Source organism: Carica papaya, chromosome 2 (genome assembly GCF_054855325.1).
Source record: "Carica papaya isolate Zhongbai chromosome 2, ASM5485532v1, whole genome shotgun sequence".
In the NCBI taxonomy this organism is placed as follows: Eukaryota; Viridiplantae; Streptophyta; class Magnoliopsida; order Brassicales; family Caricaceae; genus Carica; species Carica papaya.
This window is the reverse complement of record NC_142310.1, coordinates 248,407-271,055: the sequence shown is the minus strand read 5'-3', so window position 1 is coordinate 271,055 and position 22,649 is coordinate 248,407. Positions and strand designations below refer to the sequence as shown.

General features: G+C 35.3%; 6 protein-coding genes across 9 annotated transcripts; 4 read left to right on the top strand and 2 right to left on the bottom strand.

The window, feature by feature from the left end:
- The first annotated feature begins 25 nt into the window (after positions 1-25).
- On the top strand, positions 26-3,360 carry LOC110814663 (uncharacterized). Its single transcript, XM_022042211.2, has 2 exons — positions 26-184; positions 2,500-3,360. Exons 1-2 carry the CDS (start codon positions 112-114, stop codon positions 3,147-3,149), a joined length of 723 nt encoding a protein of 240 aa, XP_021897903.1. The 5' UTR covers positions 26-111; the 3' UTR covers positions 3,150-3,360.
- A 493-nt stretch (positions 3,361-3,853) lies between these two features.
- Positions 3,854-9,179, top strand: GTE6 (general transcription factor group E6). 4 transcript variants are annotated; one of them, XM_022042182.2, is made up of 11 exons: positions 3,854-4,243; positions 4,644-4,700; positions 5,527-5,652; positions 6,263-6,478; positions 6,881-6,958; positions 7,333-7,557; positions 7,703-7,801; positions 7,979-8,037; positions 8,333-8,483; positions 8,595-8,772; positions 8,854-9,179. In XM_022042182.2, the coding sequence occupies exons 3-11, from the start codon at positions 5,527-5,529 to the stop codon at positions 8,928-8,930; spliced, it is 1,209 nt and encodes a 402-aa protein (XP_021897874.1). In that variant the 5' UTR covers positions 3,854-4,243; positions 4,644-4,700; the 3' UTR covers positions 8,931-9,179. The 4 variants fall into 4 exon arrangements, with proteins under 4 accessions (XP_021897874.1, XP_021897873.1, XP_021897875.1 ...); XM_022042181.2 differs by lacking the exon at positions 4,644-4,700; XM_022042183.2 differs by lacking the exon at positions 4,644-4,700 and having other exon boundaries at positions 3,855-4,243; positions 8,595-9,179.
- An 860-nt stretch (positions 9,180-10,039) lies between these two features.
- On the bottom strand, positions 10,040-12,636 carry LOC110814569 (elongation factor 1-alpha). The gene is made up of 3 exons (XM_022042063.2): positions 12,497-12,636; positions 11,168-11,646; positions 10,040-11,076 (listed from the first exon to the last, which is right to left on the bottom strand). The coding sequence occupies exons 2-3, from the start codon at positions 11,627-11,629 to the stop codon at positions 10,195-10,197; spliced, it is 1,344 nt and encodes a 447-aa protein (XP_021897755.1). The 5' UTR covers positions 11,630-11,646; positions 12,497-12,636; the 3' UTR covers positions 10,040-10,194.
- Positions 12,637-15,176: 2,540 nt separating this feature from the next.
- LOC110814572 (elongation factor 1-alpha) lies at positions 15,177-17,947 on the bottom strand. Its single transcript, XM_022042067.2, has 3 exons — positions 17,788-17,947; positions 16,391-16,872; positions 15,177-16,297 (listed from the first exon to the last, which is right to left on the bottom strand). Exons 2-3 carry the CDS (start codon positions 16,850-16,852, stop codon positions 15,416-15,418), a joined length of 1,344 nt encoding a protein of 447 aa, XP_021897759.2. The 5' UTR covers positions 16,853-16,872; positions 17,788-17,947; the 3' UTR covers positions 15,177-15,415.
- A 501-nt stretch (positions 17,948-18,448) lies between these two features.
- Positions 18,449-19,824, top strand: LOC148268633 (putative potassium transporter 4). The gene is made up of 2 exons (XM_088212386.1): positions 18,449-18,886; positions 19,579-19,824. The coding sequence occupies exons 1-2, from the start codon at positions 18,686-18,688 to the stop codon at positions 19,822-19,824; spliced, it is 447 nt and encodes a 148-aa protein (XP_088068512.1). The 5' UTR covers positions 18,449-18,685.
- Positions 19,825-20,680: 856 nt separating this feature from the next.
- LOC148268632 (putative potassium transporter 17) lies at positions 20,681-22,429 on the top strand. The gene is made up of 3 exons (XM_088212385.1): positions 20,681-20,804; positions 20,896-21,265; positions 21,467-22,429. The coding sequence occupies exons 1-3, from the start codon at positions 20,763-20,765 to the stop codon at positions 22,285-22,287; spliced, it is 1,233 nt and encodes a 410-aa protein (XP_088068511.1). The 5' UTR covers positions 20,681-20,762; the 3' UTR covers positions 22,288-22,429.
- The last annotated feature ends 220 nt before the right edge of the window (positions 22,430-22,649 follow it).

Here is a 22,649-nt window from a genome sequence, read left to right as displayed (position 1 = left end):
TTTACCTGACAGACATATCTTAAATTATAGTAAATAGTGCGTCATAAACCCTTGCCATTTTCACGCTGGAAATGCAGCATTGAATCGCCCGAGAAAGAGAAAAGGAGAAAAATGGCGAGAGCAGCTCTGCTTCAGTTGCTCAGATCCCAATCCAAGCAACTCTCTCGTAAAAGTTTCTACTCAGGTAGATTTCCTTTTGTCCTCGTTCAATTAGGTTTTTGTTTGTTTGTTTGTTTAAATCTTGGTAATTAGAACTGTAAACACTTCGTGTTCTGCGAGTTAATTCAGATTTCGGATTTTATTCTTTTTCCTCTGAAGATGATATATAGATGCGAACAAAATAAGAAAATCGCTTAAGGGGAACTAAGTTTCGTGTTGCTTTTCCAGAAATATTGAATTTTTATTCACTAGGTCTGTTTATCTTATGATTGTAAGGAAGACAAATATATGTCCTAAACACAAGGAGGGGTTTGAGGGATTGGGTCTATTGTAATGGTATTTGAAGAGTATACAACAAGGGTTGGGAGCATTATTTGTTTAGATGCAATTCATTTTTTTACTGGTATCTTTGAAAAACCATATTTTCTGATTTTTACGCACAATAGACTGTTCTGGTGGTTGATGATGGTTTAATTTTAGTTTGCTTTTGTGGGAAAATCTTTTGCCTATTCTAGTCTAAACATTTTTTAATTCATGAAAGTACCTAAACTCTGTAAATTTATAGAACAATGGAAAACATAAAATCTTCTAAAAAATTACTAAAAACAACATTTTAAATTTTTTTAGTCATCACAGTGTTGAATTTCACTCTCTTTATTAACAATCTTATGATTGTTTGTGAATAAAATACACATAAATTAAATGGAACCTTAGATTCTTGTTTTAGGATGGTCATTTAACTTTCAATATGATTCCCATTTCACTTATGTGGACTGTGTGGAAAGTTAGGAACAGTAAGGAGATGACACTAATGATTTTGATGTACTGAAGAATTGATGGCTTAGTACTCTAAATTTTTTGCTTTCAGGTCATCCTCCGGTTTATTTTGAGACTTATAGGAAGATTACTGGAATGGAGGACTAAGCTATAAATAATTGTACATGTTCCTTTGCACCCCTGGTGCTCATACTAATACTACTCTTCTACTTTTCATTTAAAAAAAAATAATAATTTTGGCCTTAATAGGTTTCTTCCTGGTTAAACTTGCCACACTGTGTTCCCATAGATAATGTTCTTAGAAGGGCTTTACCTGATTAATTCTAAATTTAATTAGCTTATGGAATGAGACTTGACTTGTCTAGGTATAGCAACTGGGACAGAATTTATATTTATTAAAAGTATGGGGTTCTTGATTCATTTAGAAACAAAAAACTACAGTATGCTTCCTTAGTTGGAGGAGAAAATGCGAGAGAAACGTGCAATGTAATTAGACACTGATTAGGAGCATCCTTACTATTATTACCAATAGCTTGGACATGATTTCTGTCAATATTTTATTCATGTGTAGGATATGGTGATTTTTGTGTGAAAATTTTCATTACATGATTGATATAGTGCATTTGATTAATTTATGTTCCTAGTTCTGATGGGGATCTATTGATCTAGTTTAACTGGGTAATTGTGTTTATCAATTTTTTTTAACCACAAGAGGACTGACAATTTTCTTTTGTGGTTAAACCACACAAACCCATTGAATTCCACTTGCAATCATTTTTGAATTCCATTTAATTCGTTCTTTTAGTTCGTTGTTATTCATTTTGTATTTTTCTTTCGTAACTTACTGTCATTAGAGAACTTTCAATGTTGGAATTGGATGTAATCTTGTTTGTCCTCTATATTTGTTTGGGTAAACCATATACAATTGTAAGTTGTGAAAGCGAAGAAAATTCACCTGCTAATCTGCCCCTTGCATTAGCTTTGATAAGCCTGCATGATATTTTGTTATACTCTGGTGGCCCATAGCCGGGAGATGTCACCTGCAGTGTTTATTATAACTAATGCTTATGTAAGTTCCATATGTCAACACCATAATCTTAAAAACAAATAATCACTCTGTGGCATTTTTGTTTGAAGTTTCCTGCAGTTGATATAAGAAGCTTTCTTAACAATGCAGGCTTGAAAGCTCATAATTATCTTGTGTTTGTTGGGAAATAATAGATCATAACATTTTTGACATGTTTATTTAAAAAAAAAAAACATTTTTGACACATTATTCTGTTTGGCCTGACCAAAGAAGTTTAGTATGGTTGATTTTTAGTGTTTTGAATTGTACCAACGTTGATCTCTTAAAATGAGGTTTAGAGTACCTAGTGCTCCGCGTTAGATTTATCTGGCTCCACAAGTTACCAAATTTATCCTGTTTTCTACTCTGAACTGCCATCATTTATTATGCTCTTTTTAGATGTTTTGAAGATGTTTGCATTACATATCTTCTCTTTGTTTTAGGTTATCATTGTTCTTTTTTTTTTTTTCCATCGTTCTATTTTCTCTTTGTTTCAGGCAATCACTATAGTAGGGTTGGCACAAGGACAGACATTCCAAACATCAAAGACAATGTCAACCCTTTCCCTCAATTTGCTGCCATCGGACAAAGATGGTCATCACAAGCCACAGCAACTGAAGGTGACAACAAGATCAGCATTGGGCCACGCAGAGGAGAAGCTGAGAAAGACGAGAAAGAGACGGGTATTGTTTACTATGGTCCAATCTCATCCACCATCAAGAAAGTAAAGATGCTCTCTCTTTCGACTTGTTGTCTCTCTGTTTCTTTGGGCCCTGTCATAACCTTCATGACATCCACGGATTCAAATGTGATTCTGAAAGGTGCAGTTGCATCATCTGTAATATTCTTCAGTGCTTCAACCACTGCCGCCCTTCATTGGTTTGTTAGCCCTTACATTCACAAGCTCAGGTGGCAACCAGGTTCAGACAGCTTTGAGGTAGAGATGATGTCGTGGCTGGCAACCTACATTCCTCGGACCATCAAGTTTGCCGATATTCGACCGGCAGAGACCAACAGGCCCTTTGTGACCTTTAAAGCCAACGGAAGTTTCTATTTTGTGGATGCAGAGCACTGCCAGAACAAGGCTTTATTGGCCAGATTGACTCCGCAAAAAGCTGCTCATGAGTCTGCTTTTAAGAACTTGTAGCACATTCCTGTATCAAATGGTTGACCCAAACTCGAATGAGGTTTTTGCTGGATTTTCTTCCCCACCAATCGTCTTCTTTGCCTGCTTGGTGATAGAAAATTTTTCTGAACAGTAGCAAGTACATCCATGGTTGAGAAGGTCAAGTGGGAATCTTTTGTGATAACAGGGGATTTTGTTTGGAGTATTCAATAAAATTTTCTGACTTGTTTTATTATGATTTCTTAAGTCTATTTCACGGTTTAGAAATTGTCAAAATAATTAGACTTCATTAAACTTCCAGGATTAGAGGTATAATTTGTTCTTAAGCTATCAAAACATTATATAATAAAAATTAATTTTATTAATTTATTTTTACTTTTCCCTTTTGTATTTAATAATAATAATAATAATAAAGAGGATGTTGAATCCATTATTACGAAAATTTCCTACTAATTCTCTATTGGATCGGGATAAAATTGTCCTTCCCACCCGCCAAACCATCCACTCATTTTTCTCGATCTGACCGCAGCTGGGAGAGGTGCACCAAGCGCTCTTTTCCGTGCAAGCACCGGATCATCGTCAACTCAAGCCAAAGGAAAAGGGCCCCACCAAAACCATACGCTCATTTATTTCAATCACATGGCAGCGGGAAAAGGTGCACCATACGCTATTGTCGATGCCAACACCGGATCAGCGCCCACTCGAGCTAAATAAATATAGAAAGAGAGGAAGAACAGAGAAGCCGTTTGGCACGATAGGAGGAGGAGATCAAGGTACAGAGGAGGCGCTTTTGGAAGAAGCACAGAAAAGGCGTGGCTGAAACTCTGAAGCAGAAGAGACAACCGAGGAAGAGGGAAGAGCCGAGAGCTTCGGTTTTGTGAACAGCTTCTGGCTTTGAATAGGACTTCTGGTTCTTTGGATGAGAAAAAAAAAAGTAAAAAAACTCCATTAGATGAGAAAGAGCTCCCGTTGAGAAGCAAATCAGAGGGGGAACCTCTTCTTCTTCCTCTCTGTGAAATCAGAGAGAGAGAGAGAGAGAGCCAGCAAAGAGAGAAGAAGTAAAATTTTGAAGGGTGTAGAGAGGGTACTGTGCTGTTGCGGGCTTTAACAAAAGGGTAAGGCTTAACCCTCTCCCGTTTACTACTGCTTTGATTATTCCAATTTTCATTTGAACTTGAGATAAAACGATATTAGCTCCTAGTTTTCGACAATCATGATTGAGTAGGTTTGTCATGTTGTGTATGTGAGAGAGAATTAGCTGATTGTGTTGTTTTGCTATGACCTTAATGGTTGAACTGCCTGATTAGCCTGGTATCTTTGATTTTTCCCTTTTCTAGTACTCTGTTTACATGAGTGATGAGGAATGAGTAGACGTTGAAAAGTGGTGGAGAAAATTTTTGAGTTTTTTAGGAATGGGTTGCTAGCATGAAATCCGCAAAGGGAATTGGCTTGTTTTTGCAAATATATGACTGCTTCAACAATTACTTATGTAAATCTGTTATGTGTCGAGCGCAGTTTGCCCTCAACAGATTGGAGGAAATCCCACCATGAGCAGTTCTTTCTTTTAAAAAGGTGTTTTAGTTTTGTCCTTATTCAAACTCCTCCTTTCCACTTTTTGTTGTAGAAGTATGACGGTTTTTTGTTCTTGATGGAATCTGATTAGAGTATGCTCACCACCGTGTTTTCATAGCATGATTCCACTTAGAAAGTCAGCATTCCAAACACAACCATGTAACATCCATTTTTTTATTACATATAATCAGTGACCCTCTGTTTGGTCTGAAGAAAATGGGCTTAGAAGGTAAGCTTTTAATGTTTTCCTTTTTTCCTCTTCAAGCGTAAACATGGTTCCATGAATATAACTAAAAATTTGAAGTACATGTTTCGTATATATTTTTTTTTCTAATACCAATTGTTTCTCTGTATATTGTTTCATGGAGTTGAGCATAATTAGGAACATTTATCATGTTTTTGCTTGTATGTAGGGTGCTCTCATGCCAACTCAATGTTGTGAAACTCTTTCTGTTTTCAATTTTGATGAGAAGTTCAATGTCAAATCCATTCCCGATATTGAAAATCAATAAAAGGCTGTAACTAGGTTGCCAATTTCAAGTAGAAGCTTTAGTATTTTGCTTAATCTTAAGCCCAATTTAAGTTTCTAGTTCTAGTACTAAAATCTAATTTTTTTCATTTCTTAATGAGACAGATGCATTTGTCTTTTAAGTGTTGCTAATTCCTGTGTCCTTGTGTGTAAACACGCAGTTCAATGGTCTTGTTACTATACCTCGTTTATCTACTAGGGAATCGCATCTACAGATTTACTTACCTTTTGATGTTTGTGCTCCCGGTGCTATCATTCTTTGTGGTAAAGTTGTGGTCCATGATTTTTTCTTATCAGATGGAGAAAATGCCCGCATCAGCTCGGAATCTTGAAGGGTTTATAAATGGAAAGTGCAATGATGATTCTTCGGAGATGGATAATTTTAGGCATCACGTTGATGATATTTTCCAGAAGGTTGATAAGGTATATTATGTTGTTAAAGTAGAAAAAATTGCTGGTGCTGCTATTGAGTCTTAACATTTCATAGGTATATGTGGTCTGCCGTTTGATAGAAGGTATTGATGACTTTATGATGGGCAAGGATGTTCATGTACATTTACAGAAACAAGAAGTCATATGATGGGCAAGGATGTTCATGTACATTTACAGAAACAAGAAGTAACATTCTTTAACAAACCTACAAAATTTTGTGTCACTATCTGTGGTACTGTTGTTATCTAAATTACAAATTTTCGGACAAATTAGGATAATTTTGAACTGAGCAGCTAATTATAGTCTCATTAATTCCGGCTTATGTCTACTCCGTTTTAGAACTTTATAAAATCATCTGGGATTTGGTTTCTTTACATATATGTGATTATCTTTTCATTATTGACTGACATAAATATAATCTATCCCAATTCCGTTTTCTTGCATTCTTTTACAAAACCATTGAAGATACTGTCGTCTCTAGTTACTATTTAGCATGTTGAAGTGAATCTTTCAGTTGCATAGTCATTCCTGTGTTCTTTTTTAAGTTTTCTATATTCTGACTTATAGAGTTGCTATCACTTATGATGGTGTCTACTATTAGCTTGAGCAAAGAGTAAATGAAGTGGAGAAGTTTTTTTTGAATATAAATAAAAAGCAACTGACAAGTTCAAGAGGTAGTTCAGCTGGGAAGGATAAAGATAAGAAGAGAAACATTCCTAGCATTAGGAAGCAGCAGCAAGATGCCTCGCATAGGGAAGCAGCTGCTGCAAAGAGGATGCAAGAGCTCATGCGCCAATTTGGCACAATATTGCGTCAGGTATGCATGGACCCTTTTCATGTGTCTTTTCAGTATTATTTTGTGTGTTTTGCTGCATAAATTGTGATTTTGATGTATATCAGAATGGATTTGAGTCTTCAATTTATTTATTTATTTCCTTTTTGTATTTTGAGGTTTCGAAGTGTACAAAACTATTGACTCTTGAATCCAATTATTTTTCTTCACTTATCGGAAAAAGTATATTGGTTATTCTGTTCTCTTTATTGTCTTTCCTTTTCCTTCACCCTGCTAAAAGTTGTCTTTAAACCATTAAGCGTCAACATGAATGGACAAGACACACTTGGGATCTTATTGCTAGTTATTTGGCTAAAGAAATAACTTCTATTTCTGGTGATGTTTCACTAGGAAATTTGCCTGATGTATATTTGTCTTTTTTTCCAGATCTCACAGCATTCATTGGCACATCCCTTTCTGCATCCTGTAGATGTGGAAAGTCTTGGTTTAGATGACTATTACGAGGTAACTTTTATTTTCTCTTTCTGTTCCTCCTAAAATTTTGTGCTGTATTGACTGCCATTTTGGTAGCCTAGTGCCCAGAGGAAACTATAACCCCATAACTCAAGTCCGCTTGTAGTAGTTTACCTATTTGGAAGATGTTGGGTATCAATGAATCATATAATCAAGAATTATCATGAAATTTCTGATCTGGCTTAAGCCTTCTATTGGGTAGAGGAGGCTGGTTATCTGGAGGAAGCCAAAGCTTCCATGTCGAGCAAGCCACTTAAAACATTCAACTTATTTCTATGTTTTAAGCTGCCCAAGTGGCCTTTCCTTTCTTGATGTTAGGTTCTTGCTATTAATGACTTAACCATAGTATGTGCGGTCTGTATTAGGTTATTGAAAAGCCCATGGACTTCAGTACCATAAAAAATCAGATGGAGGCAAAGGACGGTACCGGATATAAACACGTTCGAGAAATATGTGCTGATGTGAGACTAGTGTTTAAGAATGCAATGAAATATAATGATGAAAAAGACAGGGTTCATAAGATGGCCAAAACTTTGCTGGGAAAATTTGAGGAGAAATGGATGAAACTTCTGCCAAAAGTCATGGAAGAGGTAACTGATCCATAGCTGTATGTTAATTTATTTTCTGTAGACTTACTGATTCTTACGTGTATCTTCACTGGGCAAAGAATTGTTTAATCGCTGTCCTGGCCTACTCTTTGGCTGTTTTCTTAACTTGCTTAGCAATGTAAATTAGGAAAAAAGACGAGAAGAGGAAGAAACCCAGGCAAAGTTGGATATGCAGCTTGCTCAAGAGGCTGCTCATGCCAAAATGGCTAGAGATATAAGTAACGAGGTATCTTAACTATAAGACCGTTTCCGGAAAAGTACATTTAAGATGAAAAAGATCCTATTGGAAATAATCTGTATTGATATCTTCAGGCGTGTTGGAGTTGGTTTCTTGATTTGTTTATGCCAAGATCAAATCTTATACAATGATGTAAAAACTTTTGATGTGCTTTATTGTTTTCAGCTTTTTGAGGTTGATATGCGACTGGAAGAACTGAGAGAAATGGTTGTCCAAAAGTGCAGGTTTGTTCTACAAATTAATATGTAATGATATTTGTACCATAGCTTTAGAAGTTTAAACCTTCCTTCACATAAGTAATTTTATATAATATTGTTGGTTTCTACTGATGTTTGCATCTCTATGAGATCAACATGTCTATAATAATGCAAACTTGGTGAGGCAGAGAGATATAGATATCAATTGTTATTGTTCCTGGATTAAATAATATTCCACAAGTATATTATGATGTTTTGATGTTTGTATAACTTTATTTAGTTTGCAATTTGAACAGCATTTAATTTTTGAAATTGTTTCTAGAAAAGTTTCGACTGAAGAGAAAAGAAATCTTGGGGCTGATCTTACTCAATTGTCTCCGGAGGATCTTACTAGGGCATTAGAAATTGTTGCTCAGAGTAACCCTGGTTTTCAAGCAAGAGCTGAAGAAGTGGACCTTGACATTGATGCTCTGGTAAATCATGTGATTGCGAACCTAACCCTCGTTTTTTCTTCTCCAAATATTCTTCCACTGTTTGCATGAAACTGATGTGGTCTATTGAACGCATTGTTTTGCTTTCCACAGAGCGAATCCACGCTATGGAGATTGATGATTTTTGTGAAGGATGCTTTGGAAGTTGGAAAGAAGAATGCTGCAGGCACGGGCGACAACGGTATCAAAGACAAACAAAATAACCACGTCAATGGTAAGAAGCGAAAGAAAGAGATTTCTAATGCTATCATCAAAACTGCTAAGAAGAAGAGTAAGAAGCCCTCTTGATCAAATCAGTCTGCTAGTAAATGCATTTCAGTTCTGATGAATCCTTGATTGCATTTTTATTAAGCAATTCTGCGGGAAGCATTGCCTGGAACTTGTAATAAGTCTGCAAGAATGCCTATGAAGGTTAGCAACTTCAGTTAACAAATTTGCCCTGATATACATGCTATTTAGTTACTACGACCAAACTAATCTTTTTGAGTTGAACGATTCTACTATCTGCATGGCTAGCACATGTATAAATAGTTCTCTTGAGCTTTCAAGTCCCTTTTTAGGTTGGTTTTTCTGAATTTGCAACAGGTGTAAGGTTTGGCTTCTCTTTCAAGTCCCTCATTCTTGGGTTGTTTAACACTTTGTTTGGTTTGATATATAAATCTTATAATGTTATCTCAATATATATATATATATATATAAACCTTATAATGCAACACCGGGCTGCGGTTTTCATATTAAATTAATTTTTAGATTTCAATTCCTATTTATGTGTGTGTCTTGTATATATTAAACCTTGGACGTGTGTAAATCAAGGATTTTTATATATTTATACATGGATATGCAGCGTGGATCTAGAAAAAAAATTTTTTGGGGGGGGGGGGGGGGGCGTATAATTTTTACTTGTTCGAAAATTAATTGGGGGTTTAGGGGGAAGCTCTAATATGTTAGACCGAATAAATACTGAAATATTCCTAACAATTTATAAAATTTTAATCTATATATATATATTTATAATCTATGAGATCTTTTACACTTATAATAGATTAATGAAATAATTAATAATTACCATTTTTAAATTTTAGATTTTAGCATGCGTTAGTGTAAAATGAAATACAAAATCAATTTAAAATTAATATTTACTCTTATTTATATTAATTTATTTAATATATACGTAAATAAATCTATAACAAAGACTTACATTCTGAGTGTTGTATTCTCTACGGCAAAGTTCATGGAAATGACTTTCTAATGAAATTAAAACAGAAAGAAATAATGCAATTAAATGAAGAAAATTAAAAATTGACAGAAAAGAATTTAACACGCAGACAACGATGTATTTTAATAACGTAGAAGGCTATATATATATATATATAGATAATAAAATATTCAAAGAAGCTCCATAAACAGAGACCTATCATCCCCAAAAATAAAACCATCACAAGTAGGAAATTTAAATAGCAACACACGGAAAGGAGTCCTGTGACTCAATTGACTCGAAAATATCTCCTAACGGATGCCACCGTCTATCAAGAACCCAATTTTGGGAGCAACAGAGGCGGCAAGGAGATGACTTGAAACCATAACTATCAAAAATAACACTTGACCATCCTGTAAACGGAACTCCAGTAACAACCAAGTCTTTAATACACTCCATATGATGCTTACCACCAATTGCTGAACCTACCCGCACGGTTCACTTCTTCTTGGCAGCAGATTTGGTCACCTTAGCACCAGAAGGATCCTTCTTCTCCACATTCTTGATGACACCAACAGCAACAGTCTGGCGCATGTCCCTCACAGCAAAACGACCAAGAGGTGGGTACTGGGAGAAGGTCTCCACAACCATGGGCTTGGTTGGAATCATCTTAACAAATCCAGCATCACCATTCTTCAAGAATTTGGGCTCCTTCTCAAGCTCCTTTCCTGATCGTCTATCAATCTTGGTGAGGATCTCCGCAAATTTCACAGCAATGTGAGATGTGTGGCAGTCGAGCACTGGGGCATAGCCATTTCCAATCTGCCCAGGGTGGTTCATGATGATAACCTGCGATGTGAAGTTGGCTGCTTCCTTCGCAGGATCGTCCTTGGAGTTTGAGGCAACAAACCCACGCTTGAGATCCTTCACGGCAACGTTCTTAACATTGAACCCAACATTGTCGCCGGGAAGAGCCTCTTGGAGAGCCTCGTGGTGCATCTCAACCGACTTAACTTCAGTTGTCAATCCAGTGGGCCCAAAAGTAACAACCATACCAGGCTTCAGGACACCAGTTTCAACACGTCCCACTGGAACAGTTCCAATACCACCAATCTTGTACACGTCCTGAAGTGGGAGACGAAGGGGCTTGTCTGACGGCCTCTTGGGCTCATTGATCAAGTCAAGAGCGTCAAGAAGAGTTGGGCCCTTGTACCAGTCAAGGTTGGTGGATCTTTCAATCATGTTGTCACCCTCAAATCCAGAGATGGGAACAAATGGAATCTTGTCGGGGTTGTAACCAACCTTCTTCAAGTAGGATGACACTTCCTTCACAATTTCATCGTACCTTGCCTTTGAGTACTTGGGGGTGGTGGCATCCATCTGTCAAAATAATCAAATGCCGTCAGTAAAAAATTTCAGCAAAATTGAAATTCCACTTTAAGAAACCAAAGAAAATATCTATTCAAAAAACCTTGTTGCAGCAGCAAATCATTTGCTTGACACCAAGGGTGAAAGCAAGGAGGGCATGCTCACGGGTCTGACCATCCTTAGAGATACCAGCTTCAAAACCTCCAGTGGTAGAGTCAATGATAAGGACAGCACAATCGGCCTGGGAGGTACCAGTAATCATGTTCTTGATAAAGTCACGATGTCCAGGGGCATCAATAACAGTGCAGTAGTACTTGGTGGTCTCAAACTTCCACAAGGCAATATCGATGGTGATACCACGCTCACGCTCGGCCTTGAGCTTGTCCAGCACCCAAGCATACTTGAATGACCTCTTGTTCATCTCAGCAGCTTCCTTCTCGAACCTCTCAATAACACGCTTGTCAATACCTCCAAGCTTGTAAATCAAGTGCCCAGTGGTGGTCGACTTTCCAGAGTCGACATGGCCAATAACAACAATGCTGATATGAACCTTTTCCTTACCCATAGCGGTACTTAAGAAAACTGTTACATGGACAAAGAGCAAAATGATAATTAAAAAACTGTACTTAATTCACCAAGCAGGAAAATAATCAATCAATATGCTGAAGAAAAAATTTTTACCACAAGCTGATATAATCTAGATATGCATTAAAAACATTACTCAGAGAAGAATATGCATTAAACTCTATTTAAAGCATTGTATCATTTGTTCCTATTACTTTGATAGTTGTAACAAACATACAACCACAAATATTTAATTTTGGATCAACAAGAAAAAGAGATTTCCCATACAAACTGGTTCCAACCAAAGATTTGGATACAAAGGAAAACCGGAAACTTTGGCTTTAACTTCAAGGCATATAGATCCTCATACCAGAGTGTAAACGCCAGATAGAATTCAATATAGAGCAGCGAAATGCACAAGCAACTAACAAACAATTATATATACAATTAAAATTACAAGATCAATAACCAATAACAATAAACTTAGTCAAACTTATCACGTCCTCCCAGATCTAAACCAATAAATTCATAAAAAAAAACATGATTCAGAAAACCCAAAAAAAAAAATCAAAATTTAGTTTTGCTTATTAAATATCACAATCGGGTCAACTTAGCTGGTGAAATATTTCTCATTTTTTTTTTCAATCTGATTTATTACTGACCATACATACAGGACACAGAAACGAGATCTGCTCGACATCAATACTTAAACAATCAAACAAAACATGAACATGCGTAAAACCATTCATTTCGATAGGCAACGAAAATAAGACACAGAAAGGAAAAAAGAATAATTCTATACTCAATATCTAACGGAAAGAAAAAAGCAACAAATCCAATAGATACAAAAAGAAGAACCAAAGTTTACCAGAGAAGCAGAGAAATCGCCGCTAGATGGAGAAGAAGAGTGTCTGAGCGAAAATGCGTTTTTCCTTGAGATCTATACGTATATATACTACAAAACCCTCGGTTGCAACTAGGATTTCTTTCTCTACCGTTAGATTGGATTTTCCTCTCTTCTCAATCAACGATTGTCAGTTTGCCACGTGTATCGTGCTATTTAATACATTTATCATTTTGTCTCTTAAAAATTCTGTAATGACGTCCAACTCCCCGAGCTTTGTTAAAACCCTAGCTCTGATTGCTGACTACTCTAGTTTTGAATTGCGGGCTGACTTGTAGCTTAAATTAATTTGAATTATGTAAAAAATCTATGAAGATTTTTATTTTTTCAAGTCTTTACTCACCATCTTAAATATAATCTTTAAGAATATTTTTATTTTTTATTTTTACATTTTGTAAATACCTAAATTTTTTTGAACTATATAATAATTTATTAAATTTATAAATAATAATGTCAAAAATATTCGAAGATTGATAAAAGACGACATCAAAATACGTATAAAAGAGTAGTGTATTCATTATCGGAATCTAAGTTCAATATTCGTCTTGATCAAATAATGTTAATAATTGAGTCGGTTTTTTATATCTTATTTTAGGCATAACATATTTTAGATAATTAGAATAAAATTTTTACATCTAAAACTATTTAATTTAACATGTTTGAAATTCGGTTTAGTATAATTATTTTTGTTACAAAACGAGTTCATTTCCAAATAGAATCGGTTTGCCAAAAAAAAAAAAGATTAATGAAGATAGGTTTGACATGGATTTTTTAAATTTTTTTTTTATATTTGACTCGCTATATATATTTAAATTTTTATTGATATAAATAATGAAGAGAGTAATTGGAGTTCAAATTTTTCAACCCAAACATGATAAAATTATAAAGAGATGAAGACTTTTTTCAATTGATCAATCCAATACTAATCATAGAGAAAATGAGGTTAATTATAATCTTATCTCATATCTCGTAAACTTATTAAAAAAATAAGATTATAAATATAAATATTTGTACTTACGTTATATAATTTTAATGTATTTTACTTTATAAAATCGTATAAATGATTAACAGATTATGTAAATAGATATTACAATATACTATTAATTACTTTTAAGATTCCAACAAATTAGTAACGAATTTTATAGTATGTTAACAACTAAGGTTAAAAAATAAGAAAGTACATACTAATAATCAAGAAACGTAAACTATATTAATCATAAGAATTAATCAGTGCATGATAACATACCAACTTATTCAATACGAGAATTGAATAGTTGGAGACTACTATAAGGAATAGTTAGTTCAAATATGCACTAATATCATATTAACTTGAATTATTTAATCAATATACATTGTTACATGTCGATAATATTGTGAATATATGATTATGTTAAATGATTATATTGTAATCACACTATATGTTCTATAGTTTGATACTTATTTTGAAAAATATCATTTTTTTTGTTCAACTTATAAATTCGTTCACCTTATTATAGAGATGATTTATCTTATTTGATTGAAGAAAACTAATGCAAAACTTGATTAACGAGGCCTTTATTAAGTTTTATAAATATGAACTTATAAAAAATATAGAATAAAATGATACGAGTTTCAATCCATTAACTCATACCTCATAAATTTATATTGAAGTGGGTTTATTTCAGTCTCGTCAACCGAATACCATGATGGAGAGAATCATATGAGTTTAAAGTTCAGATGAAGCGAGATTAGTTTCAATCCACAAAACCAGTATCGATTATAGTGAGATTATATCAATCATAGTAAGACTAATTATAAATATATCTATTAAATTTATAAAATTATAAATAATTAATTATTATAATACATATTTTTTTACATGATTTTAGAATATATGATTTTTCACTAAATTATTGTGTGTAGATTGTTAATATTCAATAGAGTGAAGTTATATGACTCCTTAGTTATTGCTCATGATTTTAATTATCACAGTTCCAATAAAATTGTGTTTTAGTGAACTTAGCATACAGAGATTTATAATTCCATGTCCATGTAACAAGGCCACTAGCAATTGAAACCTCTTCTGCCCATGTTCTATTTTTTAAACTATAAATATGATCTCATTCTCAATATATATATATATATATATATATTTGATATTCACCACAGAAGTAATAGTGAGAAAAATATAAAATCTCCACATTGTTTTTCTCCAGCTCAGTGCTTATATACAAAGCTTGGGTTCATCTCCAACTCTTTTTTTTTATTTACTACTACACACAAGGGAAAGTTCTACAGGCCACAGCATGTAAATAAAGAGGGGTTCTTACAACAAGTCATCTGGACACAGGTACTCGCGTCAAATTCGTAGTATCTTAACATTTAAAACTCATTAACCACTAAAGCAGCTTAATAAATGCAACACATCATTTCACTAGCAGCTTTGTCATTCAATTGAAGAACTTTTCCTTTGAAGAATCCCTCTTGGATCCAGCAGGATCAAGATTTTCGATGTAAACCTGCAAATCTTGCACAGGGTTGTATGTATAAAACAAATCATTACAGATACAAAAACAAAATCATAAACAGCAGTTCACAAACATAAATTTCAGAGTAGAAACGTCAAAAAATGAGCAATGACACAAACCAATGTAGAAGAAAACAGTAATTAAAAGCATAATACCATAAAACTCCAAAACAATTTAATAGTAGAACAAAACTCGGTTCTTAGACATAACTTAGTCCTGGGTATTAAAAAGTTACAAATACTAAAAGAAAATAAAGATCTCCCCACCGCCAGTCAAGCACTGGAATATTTCAAACCTGATGCTTGATGTATCCGACTCTACCCTCGAAATAAGACAGGAAAATTACCAAAACCGCATCCCTTCACAAACTCAAGCTCTATTTCTTCTTGGCAGCAGATTTGGTCACCTTAGCACCAGAAGGATCCTTCTTCTCCACATTCTTGATGACACCAACAGCAACAGTCTGGCGCATGTCCCTCACAGCAAAACGACCAAGAGGAGGATACTGGGAGAAAGTTTCCACAACCATGGGCTTGGTTGGAATCATCTTAACAAATCCAGCATCACCATTCTTCAAGAATTTGGGCTCCTTCTCAAGCTCCTTTCCTGATCGTCTATCAATCTTGGTGAGGATCTCCGCAAATTTCACAGCAATGTGAGATGTGTGGCAGTCGAGCACTGGGGCATAGCCATTTCCAATCTGCCCAGGGTGGTTCATGATGATAACCTGAGATGTGAAGTTGGCTGCTTCCTTTGCAGGATCGTCCTTGGAGTTTGAGGCAACAAACCCACGCTTGAGATCCTTCACGGCAACGTTCTTAACATTGAACCCAACATTGTCGCCAGGAAGAGCCTCTTGGAGAGCCTCGTGGTGCATCTCAACCGACTTAACTTCAGTTGTCAATCCAGTGGGCCCAAAAGTAACAACCATACCAGGCTTCAGGACACCAGTTTCAACACGTCCCACTGGAACAGTTCCAATACCACCAATCTTGTACACGTCCTGAAGTGGGAGACGAAGGGGCTTGTCTGATGGCCTCTTGGGCTCATTGATCAAGTCAAGAGCGTCAAGAAGAGTTGGGCCCTTGTACCAGTCAAGGTTGGTGGATCTTTCAATCATGTTGTCACCCTCAAATCCAGAGATGGGGACAAATGGAATCTTGTCGGGGTTGTAACCAACCTTCTTCAAGTACGATGACACTTCCTTCACAATTTCATCGTACCTTGCCTTTGAGTACTTGGGGGTGGTGGCATCCATCTGTCAAAATTATCAAAAGCTATGTCAGTGAAAAATTTCAGCAAAATTGAAATTCCACCTTAAGAAACCAAAGAAAATATATATTCAAAAAACCTTGTTGCAGCAGCAAATCATTTGCTTGACACCAAGGGTGAACGCAAGGAGGGCATGCTCACGGGTCTGACCATCCTTAGAGATACCAGCTTCAAAACCTCCAGTGGTAGAGTCAATGATAAGAACAGCACAATCAGCCTGAGAGGTACCAGTAATCATGTTCTTGATAAAGTCACGATGTCCAGGGGCATCAATAACAGTGCAGTAGTACTTGGTGGTCTCAAACTTCCACAAGGCAATATCGATGGTGATACCACGCTCACGCTCGGCCTTGAGCTTGTCCAGCACCCAAGCATACTTGAATGACCTCTTGTTCATCTCAGCAGCTTCCTTCTCGAACCTCTCAATAACACGCTTGTCAATACCTCCAAGCTTGTAAATCAAGTGCCCAGTGGTGGTCGACTTTCCAGAGTCGACATGGCCAATAACAACAATGTTGATATGAACCTTTTCCTTACCCATGGTGGCACTTAACAAAGCAGCTACATGGACAAGGACAAAAACAATAAGTTTAAGACTACAGTTCATTCAAGATTCAGGAAAATAATCAATCAATAAGCTGAAGAATACAATTTTAACAAAACTTTGTTTTTTTATTGAAAGAAAAGTGTAGAAAATATATTGATATGAGATGTCAAGGGGACGCCGCCCACGTACAAAAGATAAATTGAAAAGAATTTATTGGATCATTGTATGACTTAAGGTGAAGGCCAGATACTGTATTTTACTACCTTATTCATATTAAGCAACATACTACTAAAAATCTTTTAATTTGGATCAGCAGGATAAAAAAAAACTAAAGTTAACAATACAAACTGGTTTCGACCCAACATTTCGATAGAAAATTAAACAAAAACAGTAAGCTTTAACTTCCGATGACATAAATCCTCATACCAGAAAAGCAAACACCCCATAAAATTCAATAAAGAGCATCGGAAGCACAAGCAACTAACAAATGGTTACAAATATAACTAGAGGTTGCAGTATCAACGGCCCATAACAATAAACTTAGACAAAATTCTCACGCCCTCCCCAGATCCAAACCAAAAAATTCAAATCAAATCTAATTAAGCAGACCCAGAAAAGAACATAAATATCACAAAACGAAATTATATTCATTGCAGATCGTAATCAAGTCAACGAGCTGATAATATATTTCTTATTTTCTTCCGTCTAATTTACTAACAACCATGCAGACAGGAAAGATAACAAGATCTGAGCGACAACAGTAATAAGAATCGAACAAAAATCCGACATCAATACGCATAAATCATTTGACTTTGGTAAGCAAAGGAAATCAGATACATAGCGGAAGAGATAACACACAATATTTAATTCTGCGACATACGAAAAAGCAACGAATCCAATAGACACAAACAAAGGGAACAAAACATTACCAGAGAAGCAGAGAGATCGGCCGCTGGGTGGAGAAGCAGAATGGAGAGTGTGAGCAGAAATGGCTCTCGGCTTGAGATCTAAACGTATATATAGTAGAAAAACCTCAATTGCAACTAGGGTTTCTTCCTCTGCCGTTCGATTGGATATTTTCTCTTTTGAATCAACGATTGTTAGTGTGACACGTGTATCACACTATTTTACTCGTACTTTATTATTTTCTCCTCGAAGAAAAGCTCTGCAATGACGTCCAACTCCTCGGCCGTCTTTGTTAACCAGAGCTCTGAATTTTGCTTTTCTCCAAACCACCTTTTAATCAACTACAGAAAATTATTTGCATCTTCCCACCCTTCATTACAAGCTTTAACTACGTTAGTAAAATATTAATTACTCGATTTTATTTTCAGTTCCATTAGAGTGTTTAATTACACAATCAGAACAATGTTTAATTACAGGGGTTTAGTCGGACAATTAATACAATTAATAAGATCGTAACACAACTCAATTTCAGTGAGCTTTTTGTTTAATTTTCATTACAATATTTAATTTTAGTAATTTTGATTTTTCGATAAATTATCGTAATTTATTCAATCAGACATTTTTATTTTTCAATAAATTGCATGCCAATCGGTAATTTTAAAAGTAAAAGAAGTCTAATCAGATTCGACACTCACTCACCGGTTACCATCTTCCTCTAAACTACCTGTTCAGGCCAGAAACTCTTCGAATTCGGATTCCACTCTCTCGGTTTCTTCTCTGCTTTTGTTTTTATAAAATCCGGAATGGCTGTTCGGAACACCTGCTCCTCAAAATTCTAAACGGATTAGTGAGTTCTCGCTCACTCAGTCTGACTTCAATTCAATCTAAAGAAAGAACGTAGCGACAACCGCGACAGCCATTATGGATTCTCATCAGGTTAGTAACGGGCGTGACGACTCTGTCCCTCTGGGAACCAACAAGAACCAAACCATGACGAGAACAACCATCGATTCAGATCACGTCAGCGATACGCCGGAAGCTCTATCGGAGGTCGTAGTACATTCCACTGCTCCTGACAGAAATCGTCTTCGTGCTGCTCCAGCTCCAGCAGTGCAGAACAAGGTGCTTCTTTTTTTTTTTTTTTTTTTTCTGAACTACACTAGCCTTCCGAATTCTATGCATGAATCATTTTGTTTTCTTTAAAAAATATATATATATACATCGTATAAATATATGAATAAAAATATTCACGATGATGCGCACGTATTTTCTGCCATTGCATGTATAATTTTTTTTGTATGTATAATTTTTTTGGGTGAGAAGTATTTATGCATATAATTAGTACCCGCATACATATATACACACATACACACACATCTACAGTTTTTCCTTGAGGAAATATATATAATAACATGACGGACATACTAAGTTTATAAATTATTTTTCCCATAGGTCTCGCTGATTTTTTTTTTTCTTTTGTTTTCTCGAGTGAGAAGCATATGTATATAAGTTCCTAGGAAAAATAAACGTATGTATGAAGCGTATGTATGTATACACTTATATATATATAAGCGTATGTATATATGATTTTTCTCATATGTATATAAGATTCATAATTTTATCTATATCTTCCCTACTTATAATTTAAAAAATAAACTAAACAAAATGGTCCAAATATCTAGTCGTTCTTGTGGAGAATTTAAAGTCAGAATCTCTTTTCAGAATTGCTTTATTTAATTGGTTGCCTGGTTAAATACCTTCTTTTTTTTTTGGTTTTGGATATTAATGGAATTTTTTGTTTGAACAATGAACAGAAATATATCAAATGGGAAACTATACTTCTTGCGTACAAGACAATAGGAGTAGTGATGGGGTCACTTGTGACATCTCCATTATATGTGTATCCATCAATGCCATTGAGTTCTCCAACAGAAGCAGATTTCTTAGGAACTTACAGCATTATCTTTTGGACTCTCACACTCATTGGTGTTGTCAAATATGTTTCCATTACTCTTAATGCTCACGATCAGGGTGAAGGTAATTTCCATTTGAACTCATAACCATATTTTATATATTATTTTATTTCATGACTCTTGATTGGAATTGCAGGCGGAACGTTTGCCTTGTATTCTTTGCTTTGTAGACATATGGACATTGGAATTCTTTCTCCCAAACGGGGTATTTCAAATAATTCCTCAAGTCCTGACTCACTTTGCACCACTCAGAACAAAAGCAAACTTGTCAAATTTCTGGAAGGGAGCCTTCTTGCCAGACGAGTCTTACTTTTTGCTGCTATATTGGGCATGTGTATGCTAGTTGGTGACAGTATACTCACGCCAGCGATGTCAGGTTTTATCAGTTCTCCCTCTTTTTTCTTCTATATCTTTGGACCCCATGCATATCAAGCCATAAATAACACAGCAGATCATCTCGTACGGCTTAGGTTTTTTGGATAAGTTAGTTTAATGTTCTTATATTTTCTAATACTTCAACAGTTTTGTCTGCAATTGAGGGATTGAGAGCACCTTTCCCCCAAGTTACTGGTGGTAAGTATGAGGTTAGATTATTCCAACTTTAATACAAGCTTGAGAGACATAACTGTTGATTCTTGACTTGTGAATTTTTGTTGGCGTAACTTTTTAGATGCTGTGAAAGGTATTTCTGCAGCAGTTCTAGCTGCTTTGTTCTTGTTGCAAAGATTTGGAACCTCTCGAGTGAGCTTCTTGTTTTCTCCTATAATGGTTCTATGGACTTTGTGTATCCCGCTTATTGGAATATACAGAATTATACATCACTACCCATCTATCTTTAAAGCTATGTCACCACACTATGCCTTTCTTTTATTTGCAAGAAGAAAAAAGCAAGGCTGGTTGTTGCTTGGCGGCACAATCCTCTCCATAACTGGTATATATGAGTGATAAAAGTCTATTTCTTTATTCATAATTTTCTTTTTAGCTTCTTCAGTCTTTTGTTATATTCTCTTTCAGGCTCAGAAGCAATGTTTGCAGATCTTGGCCACTTCGATAAAGCTTCTATTCAAGTAACTTCTAATTTTTTCGCATATTTAGTTTATAAACATATAAAATTGATTAACTAATTAAAAATTAATCTTTTTTTTTTTTCGTGAACAGCTAGCCTTTTTGTGTACCCAGTATCCATCACTTATTCTAACATATGCCGGACAAACGGCTTACTTGATCAAGAATCCAAATGATCTTGGTGATGCTTTCTACAAGTTTGTACCAAAACCAGTTTATTGGCCAATGTTTGCTGTAGCCACATTAGCTGCCATTGTTGCTAGTCAGTCACTGATATCAGCCACATTTTCTGTGATTAAGCAATCAGTTGTGCTTGACTATTTCCCTCGTGTCAAGGTGGTGCACACCTCTGATAGGAAGGAGGGCGAAGTTTACTCGCCAGAAGTCAATTACATTCTCATGATTCTCTGTGTATTTGTCGTGGTTGCTTTTGGAGATGGCAAAGCTATTGGAAATGCTTATGGTAAAGTAACTACAACTATTTCTTTCTTATTTTATTCTTTTAAATTCAAAATTGAAAGGTTAAAACAACCATAGAATATTCATTTTAGTCATAGCTAAAATTATGGATGCCTAGTTGGTAGAACAATCTGAGTTTGAGATAAATTTGGGACTAGTTTTGGATATTTGCTAACTACTAATGAATTTAACATTTTTCTTGTAGGTGTTGTTGTCTCTATGGTCATGCTCATAACCACTGTATTGTTGATTCTGGTCATGATCACAGTATGGAAAACTCACCCTGTGCTGATCGCGCTATACTTTTGTGTATTTTTTCGGTTAGAAAGTTGTTACGTTAGTGCAGTTCTCTCTAAACTCTTAAAAGGAGGATGGATACCTTTTGTGGTATCTTTAGTTCTTGCATTCATCATGTTTGGTTGGTATTATGGAAGACAAAGAAAAATGGACTACGAGTTTACTCACAACATAGATTTGGGAAGACTAGAAATGTTCTTGTCCGATCCAAATGTCCATAGAGTTCCTGGAATGTGCTTCTTTTACACAAGCATTCAAGACGGGTTCACTCCTGTACTCGCACATTATGTCAAAAACATTAAGTCTTTACACAAAATCACGATTTTTACTACATTTAGATACTTACTAGTCTCCAAGGTTCCAAGGCATGAGAGGATTATCGTCAAGAAGCTGGCGCTCAAGGGACTCTACAGGTGTGTAATTCAGTATGGATATGCAGACTCATTAAATATCGAAGAATATGATTTAGTGAGTCAAGTGATTGATAGTATAAAACTACACTTAGAGAGTTTGGTGTCCGATTATCCATTAGAGATTCAAGAAGAGTCAAAACTTTCTGGTGTGGTTCATGTTCGAGGGAAGACAAGATTCTATGTGGGAATGAAAGGTAGTTGGTTTGATAGAATCGTTCTAGCTTTCTATGAAGCCATGCACAACAACTGTAGATCAGCGTTGCCTGCATTGAATATGCCACAACAAATTGAGATAGGCATGGTTTATGAGGCCTGAATATTGATTAAATTTCAACGGTTTTTTAGATTTTGTCGGTTAAAGAAAAAGTCAGTCTTGAAGGAATTCTTCTTAGTTATCTTTTTAGCCGAATGTATTTTGTTCAAAAACTATGATATTTTAATATTACACCGTTTGAATATTTTTTAGCGTAGTAACATATATCTTTATAATTCAAGAATGCTTATTTTTTGAATGTTAATGTTGCTTTTGTTATGTACTTGTATATTTTATATAGGCCTCAGATGTCTTATGTGAGTAAACAGTATATTAATATGTCTTACACTTCCATGTAAATACAAGCACGGATGTTCGTTCTCCATCAAAGAGAAGAGTTGAATGCTTTAATTAATGAAATTTAT

Bases quoted from the DNA above. Each gene is read 5' to 3' on its own strand.
- LOC110814663 (XM_022042211.2), top strand. From the start codon at position 112: ATGGCGAGAGCAGCTCTGCTTCAGTTGCTCAGATCCCAATCCAAGCAA. The intron at 185-2,499 runs GTAGATTTCCTT...TCTTTGTTTCAG, and splicing joins TCGTAAAAGTTTCTACTCAG to GCAATCACTATAGTAGGGTT.
- GTE6 (XM_022042181.2), top strand. From the start codon at position 5,527: ATGGAGAAAATGCCCGCATCAGCTCGGAATCTTGAAGGGTTTATAAAT. The intron at 6,959-7,332 runs GTAACTTTTATT...GGTCTGTATTAG, and splicing joins GTTTAGATGACTATTACGAG to GTTATTGAAAAGCCCATGGA. The intron at 7,558-7,702 runs GTAACTGATCCA...AATGTAAATTAG, and splicing joins TGCCAAAAGTCATGGAAGAG to GAAAAAAGACGAGAAGAGGA.
- LOC110814569 (XM_022042063.2), bottom strand. From the start codon at position 11,629: ATGGGTAAGGAAAAGGTTCATATCAGCATTGTTGTTATTGGCCATGTC. The intron at 11,077-11,167 runs GTTTTTTGAATA...TTATTTTGACAG, and splicing joins TGATTTGCTGCTGCAACAAG to ATGGATGCCACCACCCCCAA.
- LOC110814572 (XM_022042067.2), bottom strand. From the start codon at position 16,852: ATGGGTAAGGAAAAGGTTCATATCAACATTGTTGTTATTGGCCATGTC. The intron at 16,298-16,390 runs GTTTTTTGAATA...TAATTTTGACAG, and splicing joins TGATTTGCTGCTGCAACAAG to ATGGATGCCACCACCCCCAA.
- LOC148268633 (XM_088212386.1), top strand. From the start codon at position 18,686: ATGGATTCTCATCAGGTTAGTAACGGGCGTGACGACTCTGTCCCTCTG. The intron at 18,887-19,578 runs GTGCTTCTTTTT...AACAATGAACAG, and splicing joins CTCCAGCAGTGCAGAACAAG to AAATATATCAAATGGGAAAC.
- LOC148268632 (XM_088212385.1), top strand. From the start codon at position 20,763: ATGTTTGCAGATCTTGGCCACTTCGATAAAGCTTCTATTCAA. The intron at 20,805-20,895 runs GTAACTTCTAAT...TTTCGTGAACAG, and splicing joins TCGATAAAGCTTCTATTCAA to CTAGCCTTTTTGTGTACCCA. The intron at 21,266-21,466 runs GTAAAGTAACTA...TTTTTCTTGTAG, and splicing joins AGCTATTGGAAATGCTTATG to GTGTTGTTGTCTCTATGGTC.